At 29.8% G+C, this 23,537-nt stretch overlaps 2 protein-coding genes across 2 annotated transcripts in view; one reads left to right on the forward strand and one right to left on the reverse strand.

Annotated features, from left to right (window-relative positions):
* Fws (Conserved oligomeric Golgi complex subunit 5 four way stop) overlaps positions 1-23,537 on the forward strand; it is a 221,738-nt gene that overhangs the window by 137,383 nt on the left and 60,818 nt on the right. The window lies entirely within an intron of this gene.
* Positions 1-23,537, reverse strand: part of Snf4agamma (SNF4/AMP-activated protein kinase gamma subunit) — a 132,019-nt gene that overhangs the window by 84,525 nt on the left and 23,957 nt on the right. The window contains exons 2-3 of the mRNA XM_072004953.1: positions 13,511-14,233; positions 8,013-8,599 (exon numbers count right to left, since the gene is read on the reverse strand). Of these exons, the coding sequence (XP_071861054.1) occupies positions 8,013-8,599; positions 13,511-14,225 (1,302 nt within the window). The 5' untranslated portion in view covers positions 14,226-14,233. The remainder of the gene's footprint in view (positions 1-8,012; positions 8,600-13,510; positions 14,234-23,537) is intronic.

Here is a 23,537-nt window from a genome sequence, read left to right on the forward strand (position 1 = left end):
GCAATTAAATACGTAGATTGGATAGTAAAACACATTTCGTAAATATAAAATATATTTGTACATATTGAATTTGGAAAAATCATAGCGAAATCTAAAAAAATTCTAACTAATAATAAATATTAGCAGTTTCGTTTAAAGTATTTTCTTTGTAAATTCGATGATTTTTTCATCTCTTACTACTAACCCTAACTTTAAGAGCCCTTTCTCAAAAAAATTGTCCATTCTTTTTATGGTGTTTATTAGTAATGAATTAATTAAAACATCTTCTATTTCCACTTCTATTTCTACTTTTACTTTTTTCTTGAAGTATTCAATTTTCACATTGAATATGTTTTTTAAACACTACAATAATAATAATACAATATTTCATATAATAAAATATTTGTAGTACCTATATTTTAGATATTAAAGTATATTTAAAAGTATATTGACGGATTCATTTGAATTTTGTACTTCGAAATTTTGTACTTTTGTTGTACTTCGAAAAAGTACATTATTTATGCGATGAAAACATTCTATTGTGATTCTGTTAAATCAAATACAAATTGTATAGCTAATCATTAAAGCTTAAATCGATAAGATTACAAAATGTCTTATTCGACAGAAGACATACATGTATTCATATTGATATAATTTGTAGATAAATTGATAAATGAATATCCCGCTAAAATTGTCACTCTTTTAATTTTAAAATCGCTTCAGACCTACTCAAACTTTGAGTATTTAAAAAAATATAATAATTATAAACATCATAAAGACAGCGAAAGGAAAATAAGATGTAAAAATAATATTGATTCAAGTGTATAAACCACATTCCGTATAAATTAAAAGAACATGAATATATATTTGAATATACCTATGTATGAATATATATATACATATGTATACAGTATATTTGAAAATATACAGATATTGTATATATTAAAAATATTTGAAACTTATATATAAAATATTCTTTGAAAAATAGATCGATTTATTTTTTAATAACAAATTTGTTATTTATATAATAGTAAATTATCTAATGTAATTTTTAGTATAGAACTTACTCTGTTTGCCATTGATTATTTTAGAGTATTTTACTTTAGAAATGAAATTCGGTGTTATATACATACATATATACGTGTATATTTGCAACGTATAGTAATGGATAAAAATTGGAACAGTGGAGAATAATACTTTACTTGGGATGAAATGATAATGCTAATGAATACTGTGCATATCCATGTTACATGTATAATATTATTCATTGAAATGATTGCATAAACTAAATTGAAAATATATAAATTTAGAATATGTTAAATTCATAACATGTGGCAAACTACAAACATTAACGCAAGAATCAATCAACAATTTGGTAATTGAACAGTGTTAAACAGTGTTAACATTTCCAATTGGTATAGAATTGCTTTCTATCGATATCAAATTAAACTAAAAGTGCGGCAACAAGTTATTCAAATAGAAATACATTTGCTACTACAATTTATATTTCAATTACGAATCGTGTTTTTCAATAATTCACATAGTCAGCACATAAAAAATTGAGAATATTCCTTTTAACGATCAGTACATATCGTAACTATCCTCAAAATGCTACATCCTCTAGGAATTTACAAAGCAACGGTGCTTTTTGTAAAAAAAAATATGAAAAATTTCTTAGATTAGTAGAAGATATGAAAGAATAGTTATTTAAGCAATATGCGTGATTTCTCGTTTTAGTTTAGTTAAGAATAAAATTTAATCAGATTCTCTAAAACATAGCAAATTTTTTACTCGTAGAAATGAGAATGATATTGAGCAAAAATTTGAAATCCGCAGTAGAATTAAAATTGTATTTTTTAATTTGTAAACCGGTTCGTCCCTTAATCAGACACATCCATAATTGGAAAATTAAAAGTTCACAAAGGCAGATCAATCTTAGTTAGATCGATGTTACTTCGTAAGTATAAATACGATATAACTTATTTTTTAACACAGAACTGAAACTACACATAGGAAAATACTGGATTCCTAAATAAAAAAAAATTAGTACAATGCCCGACAGATTGATAATTCAAATATATGTATAATATATCAACAATTTCGAATTTGAAGATATGTCGATTGTTTCGATATATTTCGATTACCTTATAAGTTCCATGAAATTCTGGACATCGATCTAAATATGGCACCAAAGAATATTTCCGAATTCTTCCGACACTCAACGACACAGCTGACATATTTTCACGAACGACGAAAAAAACAGCGCACCACCAAAGTTTTCAAATATTCATGACGCGAGGGTCGTGTATCTATTGAGATTTCGCCACTGACTGACAGTACCAGCACTCGTGGGTGGCACAAGCTACAGGGATTCACTATCACCTATCTGATATCTTTTCGTTTCGTCAAGAAATCATATCGATAATAATTTTCCCTGGAGAATTGTGGTAATGTTCTCTTATCGCGAATGAATTGTGATTAATAAGATAATACCTCGTATATACCCATCCAGGCCAATCGTTCCAGAGCTTGAAAAACGTTTAACCGAAATTTACAGTCATATAACTCGGCTACAGATGTATTACTAATTTATACCTATTTCGTGTAATCTTACTGAATTACACCACTATTGATATCCATTCCCAAAATTTCTAATGTCCTGCTAAATTGAATACGGCTTTTTGTGTAGTGCTGGATAAGAAAATACTATTTCATTGCCACCGGGAAAAATATCAGGCAAAATTTCTTGACCTAAGCAATAATTAACGAATTATGCTTAGTGATTATATTCTCGCCTTTACCTTTACTACCTTTACGTTTTAGAAGATAACCGTATTGCACGATTTAATGCTTCGAACTTATATGGTTCTCTTAAGATTGCTCGATTTAGCACTAATAATATAAAAAATATAATAAAGTATACAGATACAATACTAATAGTATAATACAAAGGGTTTCGTCTATTTCGGATTATATTAATAATTGCTTTTATTTATACAAAAATATTGTGTCAAAACCAAATTGATTGATGTAGAACAACAAATATGATGACTTACGCTTTTCCGCTCATCATCTTTCTTTTTCTATTTTTCAAGGTCACTGACATTTTTTAAGCGGGACAATTTTTATGTGCTGGATCTTACACATTATTGTTAATACTTTCGTGATTCACGTGCTCCAATTTATAATATGACTCATTTTATTAAAAGCTGAATTTAATATTATCATTTTATCTGTATTGCCCCCTTAGTGTTCCTTCAGTTCCTTCATAAGGATAAACAGTCTAAACGTTTAAAACATCATAAGTAAGAGATTATCCTAAATATTGAAGTCGTCGTTTCCATACTTATAATTCTTGTTTGTATACTTATGTTCATACTGTAACATATTTCTTATGGTATTATATATATTTATATATATTCCTTATTTAAACGTATATATAAAATAAAGAAATAAAGAAACTATTTGTAACATATAACCATTTAAGCGCAAATTTTAAGCGCGATTAATATGATATAATATAATATAATGTAATATAATATGATATAATATGATATAATATAGTGTATGTCTACGGTTTTCATTCCGAATATGTAGGTATGTATATAGATACGTAATTTCATAAAGATGGCAGCTGAGCTTCGACGTATTGCATCGCCATCTATCAACTAATGCAGATAACATTAAGAACTACACTGCGTCGACAATCGCGTTAGACGATAAAGATGTACATACATGCATCAAGCTTTTCTCTAATTCAAGGAAAAATATAAGACATATTAAATAACTCTCATCATTGTTGGAAATAAGAACGAAACAATTCTATGAAAGAATGCAACATGAAAATGTCACGACTAAAATAGATTAACCGCACAGGGTATGCAATTACTCAGTTCGAATGCCTATAGCGAACACGAAGCACGTGTAAAATTCTTTGTATTCTAAAACGGGCTTATGAGTCGTCAGACGGCCATGTTACGCAACAAAGAGTAAAATATCGCAAACAAATAAAGCACGTTTACTTCACTTGATTTCGTTGGCCGTTTTTAGCAAATCGGACGATGCGAAGCTTAAGAACGTGTTTAAGATTGTGAACATTCTAGATTGAACTTCCTTTCGAGCATTATCTAATTAGCATTACTAATCGATACTATCGCGTGTATTATCTTATCTTCATTACAAATCGTCTTTCGTACGATTTATTTACTAACCTAATCTCTATGCGTTACTAATTGAGCCAACAATCCACGTACGGGAAGCATTCGCAAAGGAGACCTTACGTGTCGACGTATCCGTCATAGTCATAATAGCCCTCAACGCATTGTAATTCGTCTTTCAACCGAATCGATAAAGCTTAAAGGAAGCCTTGTACCTACGCTCCCTTGTCTCCTAACCTCACCCATGAAACGTTGAATTGAAACAAAGTCATATATCGAGATCTGGACCGAACGATATCGTAAATTTAGAAATACAAACCTCGAACACCTTTACATACATTTCCACCTAAGACTTTATGCAATTTTTAATAGTATGTAGATAAATGTTGTAAATTGATCTCAGATCTCATACGGAGATTAATGATTATTATTATTACCATTAGCATTATCGTATCATCGAAAGTAAGATATTTCTTTTTTGAATTTATCTACTATAATCAGTGTTTTTAAATATGTTATTAAATATGCTAATGTTTTAAGTATGTTTTTAAATATTTTAAATATGCTAAATACTTTGCTTAGTCTTTGGTCAAATTTCCACATACGATGCATGATTGTTAATAAAATATATAAAGTAATATTTACCATATTTTTACGGAATTTTCAAATAACAGACCTTAATTATCTGTTTAGAAATTTTCCGGAAGTATACTAAAATTAAATATTACATACGCGATTCATCGATATATCTAACTCCTACTTGACTTTCATTTAAAATGTTTAAATTCCTAATTTTTTTAGTGTTCAAATAGATGATAACAATAATCTTTTCGTGACTTTAGACAAATCTTTTTATATGATTTATATCTTAAAAACTAGATAGTTTCTGGAGATAGACATTTTTCCCAGAATGCTTTGTTACAAATTTTCATATTTATTAGTTCTTTAAAATCAATTTTACCGTGTTTTGATAAGGAAATATTCTTATAATACAGAATATACTGACTGTTTATCAACACATAGTTCATTACTTATGATTCTGTAATTAAATTATATCTTATCCGAAATAACTAATTGTAAATATGTGTATACTTTTGATCAGTAGTATAAGTACATACCATCTTACGTATGTATGTATATATACATATATGTCGATCTTGACTCTTGACATCAAATATTTTATTTATATTTTGTGATTTAAACTAATACATTTTTCTAATTTTATATTATAATATTAAATAAAAAATAAATTCACATCAAAAAGTAATAACTAAAACATACACATTTTGTTAAGGCGAAATATTAATCAAAAAAATATCTGTAATCAACATAAAAATTGAGATAATTTCATTTATTGAACCTTAAGATTTGTTAATTATAACAAAAATTTTGTGCAATTATTTCATGTTCTATGGATATCCTTTGTTGTTTTAAAAATAAGAAAAGACTTTGTTACGAAGATTCGTTGCCCTGACACTTAGTGACCAAGATAATCTACCTTTTACAGACGAAGAAGATAAGGCCCTCCAAGTTTCTTGAGGCCAATTTATCACATCTTTCGTCACACAACCACTGCTTATGTTCAGGATCGTTCGTTACACTCGTTATTTACGAAAACTGTTTTACATGATTCGCATGTTTTACTTAAAATTTTTAAAAATAAATAAATATTGGAAAATTGGCGAAGTTGGGAAACTAATTGTGTCATATCTATAGACCTCTTACTGGTAATGAATTGTATCTCAAAAAAGACCTGCTATCGAGAATTTCAATCATTAGGATTTCGATATTAAAGTAAATTCGTGCAACTATACATATTACTGCCTTGAAGACAGTTCCTGCCAATATTACTCAATATGTATTACTACCAGAACAAAAGAAATCAAATCTAAGTAGAAATTTATTTTCACTACTAAATACCATAACAAGTTCCCATTTCAGCTACTTTGCATATTATTGTATATTATGTGCATTCTTTGCACATTTACACTTTTAAGTTTCCCATAAATAAATAAAAATCTGCAGTATTTCACTGCAGAACACACTAGAAAACTGCTTTAAAACATAGTAATATTGGTAAAAACATACGTAACATACATAAAATTGATTTATAAAGCAAAGTTACTAATAAATTTCATTGTATCATATATCGGCATCAATAAATAAGATTTATATTTAATAATAGTAAAATAAAATAAAATTTCGTCCCAAACAATATTCTTTTCGAATTCTTCTTATACTAAGCATTTAACGAAGTAATAATTAACAATTAATAGTTACTTAAAGATTATTTCCAATACTTGAAAAGGAGAAAGAATTATTATATAAATACAAATCGTTTGATCAAAGGGAAGTGTAACTGAAAGACCATTCTAACCCAGAGGGAAGGACTATGGAAAATAAATAAATACGCTAAAATACAAATCATTTTATGAAATCACGCGTAAAGTAAGGAATCAATCCACCACACCTTACTATGATGTATACTACACACATATGTATAGTCGTGAACGACAATTTAAATAGTTAACTACGAACTATTTTCATCACATTTACTTTATCTTCATGCAATTTTTTTCTTTTAAAAGATATAAGAAGCAACGAAACAGCAGACCTTCACGAAATAAGCAACGTTCTTTCTCCGTTTTAACCGGAAATGAATATTATTATCGCTGCTGATAATTTCCTGCCTAAACGCAAGGAATTTAGATGAAAAGCATCATCGACTCGTAAACAACCTTGTGACCAACTATTTTTATGTATTAAAAGATATTTCATACTCATTATTTAAGAAAATAAACGAACAATCATGTAATTTGAAACTATATCTTCAATTTCTGCGATTCTTCAGTCACGCATATATATATTAATATGAATGTTTGTGAAAAAATAAAATCTATATTAATATAAAATACAACCTAATTAACTTACATATGTATCCAAGTGCAGTTATAAATTAAAGACAACAATTACGTTTTCCAACAGTTATAATTAAAAATTTAAAAAGTTATTGTATGAAAATCATAATTTAAATGATTTTGCTTAAGAATAACAATTATAAATGATCGAAATCATTTTGTTTATAAATAACCATCATTCATGACAGAAATTGTTTTTAGTTACAGATCATCATTTTTGGCGATGAGAATATTTTTTCGTTAGTAATAACCAGAAACAATTTCTGGTACAAATAATAGTTACTAGAATGCTTAAAAGTTAATATCTTTTAATCGTTTAATTTTATTAAAATCTCTTAGAAACTTAATAATCATTGTCTTAAAATTGCCTTAAAACCAAGAATTAACTTTTTCAAATTGATGTCATCGTACAAAATTTTTAGGATATATTTATATATTTGTAATAGTATAGAAAAAAATTGCATAGGATATAGAAATTTATTGATTTTATCTAATGGCTATCAAATTTTATCAAACTATATGCTTGATTTACTAATTAGCACTAAAAACAAAAGGAACAATGATTACGAATAAACCAAAAAATTATTTTTTATAATGATATTTTCTCAACTACATTTCTATTATCCATTAATAAAGTAAGTAAGTTACGGTGTCACTGTCACTAGCATCAGCATATCGTTTCCCTGGTTCAATCTTCTATCTAATCTAGCTATCCCTAAGATGACCTTCTTCATAGATAAAAAATGTACCTCTCATAAACAATGTATGTAGTATGTAGATACCTAGAAGATCTAACAATAAGCCTTAGCATACGTTTCCTTTATTCCCCTAATATTTCCTACCGTGATACTAATACCATCATTGACAACAATCAGACAAAGCCTCATTTCTTGAAAAGATGTAATTGAATTTCCACAAAAAATTAAATAAATAATTCGGAAGAAACAATTTCACTTACCTTTCTCTTTCTCTCCTGAACGAAATCTACCCTGCGAACCCAGACTTCCTCCGTCGAATCATAATCAAGAGTGCTAGAACTACTCGCCTGACTCTTCATTTCTATCAAACTGCTGTCGAAGAACCTTTTATCAAGATGAGGACTAGGCAGAGGACTGGTCCTCGAGAAAGTCATACTGGTTGAATAGGTCGGCGGATCCGTGGCTGGGAAGGTCATCCCAGGGCCAGTGGTATGCCTTCTTCTTAAAGGAGGCTTCGTGGTGGATGTCGGTGAAGTAACCGTCGACGTCGTAAACCTAGATGACGAGGTAGTTGTCGTAGCAGTCGTCGTCGACGTGATCATCGAGGTAGTTATCGAAGTTGTCGTCGTTGTCACCGAAGAGGTGGTAGTTTGGGTATTCGGTTCAGATATACTGGGGGTAGGATTCGACTTTTGATCAATTCTCTCAGAGCTGGATTTCTCTGAAGTAGACGGACTAGAAGCTTTTGAGGAATCACTATCGTTCTTTTCGTCCGACTCTTCCGTCTTCGCGACATCTTTCTTACTTTCACTAGCGTTTTCCGTGGTCGATGCTTCCAGGTTTTTCACTGAAACACAAAAAAAACGTATGTTAGCAACGACATACTATGAAGGATTATCGATGCCACTTGACCTGACGTTGTTCAACTTTACGACAATTTTGCCCTTCTTGTTAATACGAATGTGTCCTATTCAGTATTTTTTCATTTTAAGGAAAACTAGAAAATCCTACGTGTTTCGTGGAAATCTAGAAACAGTCTAGAAATGCATCATCATTTATTAAGAGAGGCTAAAGTTTAAATGCCAGTAAGACATTCTATTGTGATACATATGTTGGTATGACAGCTAAATCTTCGGAAATCTTCAATTTTTTAACGAATTTTTGTTTATTTTTCTTCAAATAAAAATTTCTAAAAACCGGAGCTTCAATCCATTTATATATTTAGAAAATTTTCATATAAAAATTTGTTAACTATTCGCTAAAGTACGATAGGAGACAACAGCGATCTAACGATAAATCTAACATCTAACGATACAATGTTCGCAGGTTTGTCTTGAAATGCATGATGGTCTCTTTGAGCATCTTCTGTAAAATAAATAATGCAGCACAAAATTCATTAAATCTTATAAACAAAAACAAATAGAACATATGTTTATAACCCTTTTTATTGTTTTCTAGTGTATAATCAATTTCTGCTACGAGTGTATTTCGACTGTCACACTCTGTCCTATCAAGAATAGGAACACTGTTCGTAGAAGAGTTGTATGAGTAAGAGAAGTATGAGGAATAGTACGAAACTACTTCACGACTTCTAAAATTAATGCATGCCTGAATGATTTGACTAAACTAAGCAATAATTTATGCATATGAAAATGACATAAAATTTTCTAATAAGTACGAATTAACGGGGAACATTCCTGGTGGCGATCTCGTTGTCCAATTATTAATTACCGACAAAGTTGCTATTATCTGAGTTGGTCGCACTTGTAACACCCGCTCCTTTCACTGTTATAAAGTCTGGTACCGAGCATTGAGCTGCGTGAATCGAGTCGACACACGCTCGTGTGCACAATTTGCCAGACTCTATCATGCAGCATCGTAACATGTCGAGTTGCACGTCGTCTGTTATTATATTTTTCTTCGCACGAATATCTATTCCCGTGGCTGACAAAACATGCATAATATTAACGGGCAGCGATATAATTCAAGAGAAACAACTATTCAACTTGTTCGGGCTGCCGATTTGAATAAGGAAAGAGAACGTGGAAGATTCGCAAGCACTTGGAACTATTACATCGTTGGAAACGTGGAATATTATGCTTCCGGGGGCACTCTATAAATAAACATCGGCTAAATGAAGTAACTGTTCGCATCTCTAGCTGTGTTCCATGAAGTGGGTAATTCGCAAACAGAAGACGCGTTGCTCTCGTATATCGCAAATAAAAAGTCGTTTCGATTGGTAGTCGCAAGAAAAATAAATGAAATCAATGGAAAATGTAATGCGTTGTCATTAAACTTATCGACATAATATATTTGATTGGTAAAAATTATTCTGGAATATAAAGTATCAATGATACTAATTGATTTTTAATGATAATGATAACGATTAAAAGAAAAGTAAAGGTATGTATGTATAACGTTTCCCTTTTTAATAATAATAAATATAACATATCGTTATCGAAAAATAAAGTGTCTTCTTACAGTGATAGTAAAAACGTTGCAAAACGAAACTATACACAGTTAAACTTCTAGCCGCACGCTAATCTTAGTTCTCATTGAACGAGTACGAGCCCCTGTTAATAGCTCTTAGCGCGTTTTAATGCTTGAATCATGTTTCGTAACATGCTGCTTTCCTCGCAATCTTCCATAGACGCTGGCAATGGACTACAAACAATCGGAGAGAATCAATCCGGTTCTTATAATGAAACATGTAACATTTTAAATTAAAACGAAAGAAATGAGGAAAAATGAGATTAACTGTTGAAAAGTAATTATATCGAAAAATTAATTTTTCATTTTATTCACATATACCTAATTGACTATGTTATGTCTTTTAAATAATATTCGGTTCAAACAGATTTTCAGATTTGAAGAAGATATGAAATAATCGTTCTTATATATATATACACACACACACACAATTTTAAGAAAATTTTTTCTTCAAACATTACAAATCTGTTTATTTGCAGGAACGAAAGAAAGATTGAGACATAAAGATTCGATAATAAGATTAATTTGTTAAGATCTTTTTTAGCTTATGTACCAGATTTGTATAAAAATTTCTATAAAAGATAACTAAATATAAGAATAAGATAAAATAATAAATATTCACTGAATGTCTAACTAAATGATCTAAACTAAACAGTAGTTGTACAATATTGCTCAAATATGGTGTATGAATGAATTTCTTTGTATCCCACTTCAAGATACTTTAAACATACATGAATACATATTTTGTGTCGAGATTTAATGCATAAACCAATATATCTATTACCGTTACACAAAACACAATAAACGTAATAAACAGCAGAAGTTTGTGTAGATTTATGACAAATTCTTTGTTTAATTTATTTACTTTTTTCTCCATAGTTAGATATAGTAGATTGTAGGAGTTATTTACAGAATGTTTTTGAATAAAGTAGCTGTGCATAAATAAAGCTAAACTGCTTTGCATATCACGAGTAAAGTCAACATTAAGATTGTAAAAATTTTAATCAAAATGTTTGTTAACTTAATTTCTTACATGAAATAGCATATTTTATTTGTATAAAAATATAATAGAACTTTGATAAAAATAATAAATGAAAGAAGGTATACGAAAGGCTTACTTACAACCTAATAATACCGATATGTTATCAACTTATGTAGGTATGTATATATGTCTCAGAAGAAAAAAATATCTAATTATATTGATACATTAATTGTTTACCGCTATATGATTACCATCTTATCGAAATTTATGTCTTATTAAGATCTTTCTTTTCAAATTGTATGCAAAAATTTAATTTATTAAATAACAAATATATCATAATGTAATTTTAACATTAATATGTTACTTAACCAGATTTTAGCTTTTTCCGTAATTAGATAACGTTTTTACATAACGTTCGATATTCTAATATAACAAACGAGTTTGCATATTTTTTAAACAACTAATGAGATAGCAGATAGCTATAAAACCAGATATACCATAACTTATGCATACAATAATTTTCTATCGATCATTTTTTTCCTGCGAATTAAAAGGCAACGAATTCAGTATCATGGATACATTATGATACATTAAGATAGATATGAGATAACCAATGAGGTAATGGAATTTAAAAGAACAAATTTTAACAACATTAATGCCAAATGATATAAAAAATGTTCCTGGTAAGATAACACGATTCAGCAGATTCTATGTAAACAAGAAAAATAAACGTTCTAAAAACATGTCAATGCGTGTGGAAAATTTGCATTGAAATATTAAAGATATTTATTCGAGAAAAATAACAAATACGCTGATTTCTTTTTTTTACGCAATAAAAATTTTAGCTGACTTTCATGAACCATAAAATCTATCTATAGTAATAATCTATCCATCTAAACATATTTAAACAGATAACAGACTAAATAAGAATTTTAACTGCAATAGTAACTACATTTTATTTGAATAAAACCAGTTTAAGTAATGCTATTATCAACTAACTTAATATTTGTTTTCTTTCCAAAATTTCACTTCATTTTCTCTTTACATAAAAGATTAGTAAAGAAATAATTAACTTCTTTTCCCTTCTCTTATCTTTTACACTTTTAACGGTGAGAGCAGAATATATTAATTTTTTATGAGATCTTGAAATATCTCAATGAAAATTTGAATCGTAATTTATAGCTTATGATTATAAAGTTTAACTTAACTGAACATTACGGAAGCTTTGCATCGTGTGTTACTTTAGAACGAAATAACGACAGTGTTTGTATCACCCGAGTTAAGTATTCCACAACTGGATCCCACAGTAGCAATTAACCGCTTCGCAACCATGGATAAGATATTCAAAAACAATATGTGTTCCTAAAACAATATGCTTTTCATCCGCTATGAGGTTTTGTGAATTAATATTTTTTTCGAATTAAATCTCTCGTTCTGATAAATAAATGTACGAGATATCTCGTTCATAGTAGCCCACCGTATAAACGATACTGTGTCGCGGGACAATACATCCGTGACATCGTACGATCCATATTGTGTCACGACATATCTCGTCCATGGTTAGGAAGCGGTTAAGAGTTAAAAATGTTAGAACTTTAAAATAAATAAGAATTTATTTGTTCAATTATTTTTATAAATAAAACTTCGCACATTAACTAAATATTAGAATAATAATGTTATTATTATATATAATAGTATATAAATATTAGAACATACTAAATAGTCATTGACAAGAATTGTAATGTTAAACAAATCAAACAGTGCAAAGGACAACTTAAAGAACGGGAAATAGTTGCGGAGGAGTTTAAAGAGAAAGTGATGGAATGGTACAGGCAGCTGAAGAGGAAAAGAAAGGAGATACAACGCTTAAGAAATAGAATATAAGGAACAACACTAAAGGAAGATAGTGAATAAGAAGACGAAAGTAAAAGTACAAAGGGATGGGAGGGGGTATAAATATAGAGTTCGAAAAACAAAAATAGTACAGTATATTTACAGGTTATATTAATAGAATATAATTTAGTATAGCAAGTTAAAGTGGATAATAACAAGGCCAAAGAGAAGCGAGAGAGGCGCAAGTGGATGAAGTATGAGAGAGATATTTTAAATAAGCTAGTATTGTAAAACCGAGACCATTTCTTGGCAACGCGCCGAAATAAAGACATATATATATAACATATATATACAACGCAAAGGACAAGATTCAGCAATAATAAGTATATACCTAATTTCCGATATTGTATATTGTACTATACAATAAATACTAATATTATGTATCTTTCTTACCGTCTTCATTTTCGTATTCATCCTCTTCCCTGCACTCAGACAATCGTCTACCCCACGGATAAGGACTATGCGTTTGATTTCTTGATGGTAATCTGTTGACGTGAGACAGGAAGTAATGATGAAAGAAACTATCCACACCATCTGACTCCTCTCCAGAAGATTGCAGCATATCCTTAAGGGCAGCTAAAGAGGTGATAGTATTATAATTGATAGCTGAAATCAAGTCATCCTCGATATCACTGTCATCCGTCGTGTCGTCGTTTTTCGTCGTTTGATCTGCTTTCTTGACTTCTGAAGTAACCGTCTTAGTTTGCTCGGTTTTCGAAGCCTCCGTCTTATCGTCTGAACTGGTTTCAGACTCGTCATCAGAAGTGCTGGTAGACGTTGTACTGCTCGATGATTTCTCGTCTTTCTTCCTATCAGTTTTTTCCTCTTTGAGTTCGTCTTCGTCGGAGCCTTTACATTCGTCCACGTCGTCATCTTCGTCTTGAGAATCTTGAGATACAGCCTTTGATAATTTATTCGAAGCCTCGTCGTCATTTTGACTGATATTCTCTAAATTCTTTAAATTCTTCAACGCCTCCTGCTCCTCTAAATCCTTACTTATTTTTACGTTAATGTCTTCTTGACCCGTCATTTTGTTCTGACGCTGATTATTAGCAGTCACATCACATTCGTCCGACTCGTTTTGCTTGTCTCCACCGGAACTCTCCATTGAGAAACCTGAAAGGTATAATTTTTCTTTAATATTCACTGTACTCAACTATAATTGTTGAATAATTATTGTTAGACATGTAATTTCATTTCATAAAATCCCACGTAGTTTCGTTTTAACATTGTCGTTCCACAAATACACCATATTATGCTATTAAAACTACATTACTACTATACATTATATTTTGATCTAATCGTTACGCATCGTTGTGAAAATTATTGTCTTATTGTCTATATAGATTGTCTTTTACGTGCATTATGTTTTCTTTACATCAGAAAAATGGTGTTTCTGTTATCAATGACTGATAGATAAAAATTTTTTCTACGGTTCAAAAACGATTAGGAAATTCTAAAAAGGATCAAAATATGATTTGTAAATATCATGTCTTGAAATGTCTGAGAAAAATAATACATATATATATATACACATACACTTGGCTGTTGTATCTCTGAATTTTTTGAAATTATAATTGAATTAAACAATAATTAAATATACGCATATGTAGTAGTAATATTTGATAAGAGCAACTGAAGACAAAATAAGCGTTACGTCTAATCCCTATACTCATATAAATGGAATGATGATTTCTAGACTGCAGATATTTATGCAAATTCATTAAAAGAATAGGAAATTTGAGCTAGAGTCTGTTTCATCCACAAAATAACAGCTGATATTCTTTGAATATTTTATGCATATGTATCATTTTATGCTTTTTACACTTTTAACTTTGTTATAAATAAATAAAACTCTATAGTCTAGTGATATCAAATTTTTTTCTCGACTTCTTAGTCGAAAGCAGCAGAGGCTTATTTAAATATTCCATAATACACATGTTTTAACCAAAGAAATAAAATACATTTGTGTTTGCATTTATGTTTACATGTATATTCCATTTTCATTAATACAAATGCCAATCAAACAAATAATTCTTAGTTATTATATACCAGAAATATCCATTTTTTCGAAAATTAGTCTATTAGTCTATTATCTAATGTTGAATTATTTTAGCAGGAAAAAGTTTTGTGAAGCGCACCTACATGTTATAGAATTATTAAGAGAGAAATAAACGAGTATGAAGTATGGAAATAACGACAAATTATAAAGAAAAATTATCTTAAAAATTCAAGACTGTAAACCCCAAAGAAGTTCCCATTATGGTACGTGAAAGACTTTGCTCCAAGCAGTTAATGATGATGTACACTGTATGTGGTATATATCTACTTCACTATTCATTGCGCGATTATTTCGTCGTTCCTTAAATACTCTTCTAACGTAGAAAAATCATTCACGACAATTTTGTAATTTTCTAGAATGGCAGGAAAACAGATTTTCAACGCGATGCGATTTATAATCGAAGCGATAGTTACTAAGACACCGAAAAAAATTAAAAATAACTTATCAAACGATTAATTGTGTAATAATATGCTCGTAAGTCGATGCGTTAATCTATACTTATTCTCTCCTCGTAGAACGTAAATATAATTATTCTTTTTATTAATATTCGTAAAACCTACAAATATTTTCTTTCTTCTTCTTATCTTTTTCCTTTCAAGAAGTACGAAATACAGAATGGTGTACGAAATATATTCCTTTCCATTTTTTTTCCTTTCACAACGTAACATTCACATTCGCAATACAAGGTAACGTAGCAAATAATCACGTCAAAATCGAAAATAATAGAACAGACGAATGTTTCCAAATGATAAAAAAAACTAAAGTTCATAATGCAACGTAATGGAATATATAAAAGGATATACAAATTTTTTAATTGGTCGATCATGTCTTTTGAATCACGCTTTTATGCAAGTTGTAAAGAGAAACAGAAAGAAGAAATATCGCGATAACGTCTGAATAAAATCTTAACCATCATTTACAATTTCTAAGATACATGCGCTTCCTTTTATTGGTCAACAGCAACAGCAGCAGTAGCAGCAACAATGCTTTATAGATACTCTATCCTGAAAGATTCCTTAAGGAACTTGCATCTGTTTCTCGTACAGTCATACAAAAAATATTACAGAATTTTAATTGAAAATAGGTTCTATATCAAATATACAGCCGTAAGCTAACAATAATATTATTATTAATTATTAATTTTCTAAAGTTCATCACATATTATATACCTATGTATATCTATATACATTTTAATACATTTTATGTTAGTCAAGTGAACATTACAATTATATAAAAATTCGTTTTAAGAATATACCAATATTTTGAACGAATTTTGACTTGTTCAAATAAAAAAAATTAAATTTGGCATACGCAATTGATTGAGATTAAAACAAACATCCAATAGAAAAAGCTTTAATTCAGCGATTCGATGGAACGAATCCCGTTTATCTCTGCGATTTTCAAAAATCATTCAGCTTTGTTTTTTTACTATGTCGTAATTTTTATTCGTTATACGTGTTGAACAAGAACTACGTTTGCCACTTGAAACCTTAGGCCTAGAGGCTTAGAGGAAGAAACAAAAATGGCCGTTGACCCAAATAACTTGATTGATTAAATGTAATAAGCTGGTAAGCTCTGTTTTCGAATCCTTGGTTCAACAATTCGATCGTTTCTCCTCTTTCGATCAATCTTTTTGTGTTTGGTTTTCTTCGTGAAAAATTCCGAACAGTCTACCGAACCGGAATAATCCTATACCTATTTAAACTCGAACATTAGCATGATTAACGTCCAAATTACCAACAAAGTGCAAATTACGAAAATTGTATTTCGAATATTATTTTCCTTTTTCTTTCCCTTTTTTTCTTTTTTCTTTTTTAAGAAGTAGAAGACGCTTTATTGCATCTGTGAACACGTCACTGGCGCATTGCGGTAAGTACGCCCTCTATTTCGTAACCGTGGTAACGTTTGTCTGTATACTAAGTTTTACTATAGATGCATATTGTACATTGTACAGCAACCTGGTTCTTCACTATACCGACTAGGAAAAGCAAGTAAATCACGGTATGTATGTAATGTACCTATATGACACGACGCGGCGCGGCGTGACGTAACAAGCAATAAGACTTACGTATAGCTACACCACCAATTATTTTTATCAATGAACTTTTCCCGTACTCCCACGTATCAACCGAAAATTCAAAATAAAGAAAGAAATGCGGTTGAATACGAAGGAAAATCAGTTTGCACGTAATGCTTGATATAATTTTCAGAAAATTATTACGCACAAACAAACGTCAATAAACTGATAACTCATTCGACGAAATTGAATATATCACACATAAGGTTACGTTAACAAACTTTGATAACAGTTGCATGCGATCTTAAATACATAACTTGTGATGAAGTAATCTTAAACTGTAATGAATCGTATGATTCATAAGACAAAATGATTTTTAAAGTGAAAAGTATTACGTGAAATACTTATATCTATCACAGTAATTATAGGAACAATCCAAAATACAATTTAAAAATATTGAATATATCGCATCTTTTATATTACATAGGCCTACAATAACATAAAAGCGTTTCTAATTTTTGGAAAATTCAGGTTGAAATTTATTCATCAATAAATTAGAGCTGGTAATAATTAATTACCCTTTTTAATTATTATTAATGTATATTATAATTTATAAATATCACGGCACTATAGTATTTGTAATAATTCTACAAATTTTAGTTTTAAACAATTTAAAACACTTATATATAGTAATCTTTTATACAGTAACATATATTTGATAATAAATAATTACGTAAACGTTTTTGTTTTAAATCTTTACGTATTACATACGTAAGTGTACGTAAAATAGTAAATATACACTCACGTGTGTCTCACAACTATAAAATCACGCAAAAGCTTTCAATTTTCATGGGCAATTTAACGAATGTCCAGCTGGACAAATTGCAAGGTGCAAATTAAATAATAAAAAAAAAAATTTCATGGGTTGTGTTAGATATTTTTACGTTTATAAACGTGATAAAAGACGACGTACATGCGTCATATTTGAAATGATATTGAGAAATAATTTATCCTTTTCTTTCCCAAAAAGAAAGGAAAGCAGCAGAAAACTATTCTGATTTATTTTTGTCCTACGTAACAGAATATTTTATTATAGAAAAATAGCGCTCGATGTACAATGGTGAACGTGTTGCAAGGCTACTCCCTGTCCTTCACTGATTTCGATAATTTTTTAATATATTGTCGGCAGCATGATTCTGAACAACTTTTTCTTATACATGTAGCCGTCGTGTCAGTCAGTCCTAGTTTTCGAGATATTCGCAGAATACTACACATTGATACACTAGTACTATACACTGCAACCACACATTGAATCCTGCCCATATGTGTATTCTCTAACACAGTCACAAGCATAGCCGACACGTTCACTTCGTTCGCCGTTTGACTATCTGTTTACATCCATCAGCCATCGATCTCTTTATCTTTGTATCATAACTATCAAAAGATCGATTTGTTTGCGACGTTCGTTATTAATTAATTTGTTATTATTTTACACAAACGTTGCCGGCTGAATTAAAAAAGCTAATCCAAACCAATAATACATTACTAATACATTAATGATATACATTTTTAATTAAGTTACAACTAATAGACATTTCTTACAGCTCCGCATATGGAGTTGTGCAGACTTTCCCTCGAAAGATCGATGAAATTAGTGAAATGTGAAATAAAATCGTCCCACACCTATCCAAGTGTTTACATATACTACAAACTAGTCCTCGTTTATATATACTATAAACTATAAACAAAAGATAAGCGTTAGGTTATGTTTAGGTTAGATCATTGTATCTGGTACAATTATAGGCAGAATTCACTATACTGATACCGACACTTTTTTGCATATATCTTGAAAACTAAGGTCGTTTGACATAACGGGAAGTTACTTACATGTATACAGGAAAATGTTATCCAAAATATTGACATCTACAACTAATTAAAAAATCATCGAAGTCGGTGAGATGGATAAGATATCGGCAATTAGAAAAAACGTTTCAGAACATTTTTTTTTAATCGACAAACCACTACGAAACCTTCAAACCACCCATTATCTGTATATATATAATACAAAGGTAACTGACCTACTCATCAGCGCCCACCTTAAATCGTTGTATCTAGAAACGTGTTTGGACATTGCACAGTGTACTTTTTTTTATGACATAAGTACGGGATACGCAAGAATTTTTGGAAATAGGGACCCTAAAAAGATAAGAAGTGGATAAAATTTTTTTTACAGGATACACATGTCTCTATGTCCACTAAAATTAAATACGTAAAATTTAACATTTAAAGGATTCAAACAGAGGATAATAAACATAAATTCGAATAGTATGCGAGCGAAATCGCGGGCGGATAGCTAGTCTTATTAATAAAAAGAAAGTAATTTAAATAGACAGTTCTCTAATCCCCGCGAATCAGATTGACGCTGGAATAATTTTATCATCCGAATTTAATACGCAGAGTAATAGATAATATCGGTAAAGCAAACATGACACGGATAAGATAAATAACTTTTCTCCTTAGTATGTATATTAATATAAATACAACAAAATCATAACTCATCGGGAGTGTCCATAAATACTTTAAATCAAAAATAATCTACATCAGTTTGATCAAGCAGAAACAAAATAAAAGTACAAGAATAAAACACTATTGGTTAGCGTATTGATACGTATTGATTTCTATTGATTCAAGTTGAAATATTTAATTATTAATGCAAATAATCACGAGTTTCAATAGGTTTTTCTACGACGAAAGAGTTCTAGGATGAAATTTACCAAAAATACGAATAGAGTTATACATAGCCGTTTAACATAATCTTGACAAGAATAAAGTAGTCTCGGCGATATAGATAGACAAATATCGCGGAAACATATGCGGATGTTTGGCAGCACGCCAAACTCGTTTTGCGAATATGTACTTGTTTCCCACGTATGAGAGTGTGACGTAAAACTCTATCACCTTCAGGGCTAGGGCGCTCCTCGCCGATTCACTTCCCCCCTCTCTCTAAACATCCTCTCAAAATTCTATGTTCTCCACCTTAATTTCCCTTTTTCTATTTCTTATCATATATGCTGGCACCATTCACTCAAATAGAAATAATTGAAATATTTATATTTCTTTAATTTAAATACAATTAAAAATTAGTTTCCTATCTATAATTATGTTAGAACCTTCCCCAATTCAAACCATCTAGTATGCATATACTACACGTTCTCATATCTAATAATTGATTTGACGCGTTTTTCTTTTTTTTCTTTTTTTTTTTTTTTTATAGTTCGATCTATCCATGAAATGCAATTGTATTATTCTTTTGTACAAACATTCGTAGAATAAACAGTGGAACGTACAGATTAGAGCATCGCCGCTTTAACGTTGAATTGTTGGATGAGACATCGAAAGAGTGCACCTTGTCACGAGTGTTTGCAATCGTAGCACGTATGACGAACACCTACACGCTACATGTATAGTGTGGAAGACAAATGTGAAACACGACTTTTGTGCAATCGAATGAAAACATTGAATCAGGGATCAGGAATATAGGGACTTTTCGATTTCTTAAATGCACTAACAGCTCGAATGCTTCTTAAAATCGTTCTTAAAACTATTATTCAAGTGTTCCTTTTCTATAATTGAAAAACGGTAAATTAAATCAAAAAATGAATTGTGTAGAATTAAATTGATGTACAATTCGGTATTTTTACATCTATTTCTGAAAATTATTCGTTGTTTAAGTATTTAAGTATTTTCGAATTGTTAAATGTGTTATTTTTATATTTTGTCTGAATCACTAGAGAAAATATAAATTTTAGTAAAGCTTACCTTGCTGTCACTTTCTTTCTTTTGACAAACTTTAGCAATGAAAAGATTTTGGAATTAACTTTTTTTCCACGAATTTCTGGAATATAGAGACTTTAAATTTTTAATTAACATTATGCACAAATCTTCGTAAAATGATATGCAATATTTATAATATTCTTCAGTTCAGATTTTTTTAATATTATTGTAAGTTGCACCTGAGAAGTAGTTGATTTCTAATTTAGATCGAGTCCTCTTGCAAATTAGAAATCAGAATCTTTCCTTTAAAAATTATCTGCTGATCTTACTTATATCCGTAGTAATCCTACTTTTTATACAAGTTTGCTCGCAGAAATTTATAGAAATCTATATATTATGTTTTTTACATTACAGACTTTTTTCAAGAACAAAATTCAATATAAAATATTTTTAACTACAATTTCTTCCAATTAATAATATAAATTGCAATTTTTGCTAAGTTTTCTCCCGTCTTCTTATAGTAATGATATATAAATATCATTTTTATAAGATTTATTTTTGATTTAAACAAAATAAGTAAATTACTTGTAAAAACACTATTTTCTTTAACTTGGATCACTCGATGGATTTTTTTCATTTTCAAACCTTTTCAATGGTAAATTTTGTAAAAAGGGAACATGTAACCGCATTCTCCCAGCAAAAGTATGTAAATTCTAATGTATGTTCACATATATAGGTACATTGCAATTAAAGTGTACGTAAGTATGCATGTGTAAATATGTATATATAACTTACACAAATTTAAAAAGGTACACAATATTATCGATAAATAGTTATCGAATTTTCAAGTTGTGATGCCTGTTGATTTCAATCACATTATCGCACGATTTACATCGTTTGAAATATTTTTTAAGAAAAAGTGCCAAATCTGTAACAAATTTTTAATGTAACATTTAGCATGTTACAGTCATCGTATATCGCACATCGAAGTTACCTCGTTATCACGGAAGCTTTGCGAGAAAATACATTATGTAATTTTATCGGTAGTCAAAGAAAAATATTGGCTATTGCAGATACGTTCATTCGCGTTGCGTGCAAGCCGCCAAGAACAATAACAGTAACGCTGAAAGCGCTAGTAGTCATGTAACAGCAATGAACGCACGAAACAAGTGAAAGGTTCCTATCTCTTGAAAGCGTTCAAGGAACACTACCGTTCTCTTGTCATTATTGACAACGTACTTGTGTTCTCTAGTTAGAGAAAATAAGAAAAAACCAATCATACTCCTAACTATGATCGTTCGTAAAGGTTTCAAAAAAAAAAAGAAACTGGTTAAAGATAATATATGATGATTAGAAATAGAAAAAATCTACGACAGTTAGATTTTAAATCTGTGTTGCCATTTGTAGAGATAATCAAAAGAAATAAATATATGTATATAATATGTATCTGTCTTCCTTAGTCCTTAGTTGAAATATTTGTTTTTTGAAACTGAAGAGAATTGAAATTCTATTATTATTTTTTTGTGTGTCATATTTGTTCTTCTTCATTCGGTTCGAAATGTTTAGTCATTATTTAGTCACAGTTAATAACATATATTTACTTAAAAGATAAAGAAATACGGAAAAATTTGAAAAATAAAAAATGCCAAATAGATTATCTTAATTCAGGAGAACTAACATAAAATTAATAAATAATTATGATATACGCATAAGTATACGTAGACTATAGCATATAATATAATATAATACAGAATTTTAGTACAAGACATACATATGTATAGAGGAGAATCGTGCAGTACCGACCAAAATCAGTTCTGGCTTTTTTCACTAGATATTAGCACTTTTATCTGAACAAACAAATTGAATATAACGATTTTGTGTAACATATTTCGGGACTATATTGCTTATTCCATTGTTTTCGCTATTCAGACACGTTAAATATATACGATGATATTCCAAATAAAAGTTTTTTCTAAAACTTTTGTCGTCTACTATCGACCATTCAACTGCCGCCCAGCACCAACTACCGTCAACTAATACAGACTACATTTTTTTATTTGTAAGTTCAATCTGTTGGCAAATTATATTAAATTCATTTAATCAGTTCATTTAATCTTTCTTCTACCTTTCCTGCAGAAAAATGTCTTCAATTCCAAAGCAGATAAAGAAAAATGAATAGAGGAGAACACACTAAATGTGATTTTCAAGCTACTCCTTGAAAATAAAATGACCCAGAGACAAGCCGCTGAGGTTTTCAATGTTATAACAACAAATGTGAAGGCTAGGCACACGTCGAATGCACAGACCACAAAAATATTAATTATGTCACTTAGGATATATGTAAAAATAAGATTTGGAATAAAACGTGTTTTGTTTCAACACTATTAATCATTCAAAACAACAAATCTACTAATTACGTAAATAGTCAGTACTGAACTATAATTTTTCGTTTTCTACGAATTATAACATTTTTGCTCTTGAAAATTATTAGTTTTTATTATTAAATTTCACAAAATTAATTTTTCTTCTTTTATTAAGTTCCATTTGTACTAAAAACTCATTTTTTA

This window comes from Bombus fervidus, chromosome 1 (assembly GCF_041682495.2).
Source record: "Bombus fervidus isolate BK054 chromosome 1, iyBomFerv1, whole genome shotgun sequence".
NCBI lineage: Eukaryota > Metazoa > Arthropoda > Insecta > Hymenoptera > Apidae > Bombus > Bombus fervidus.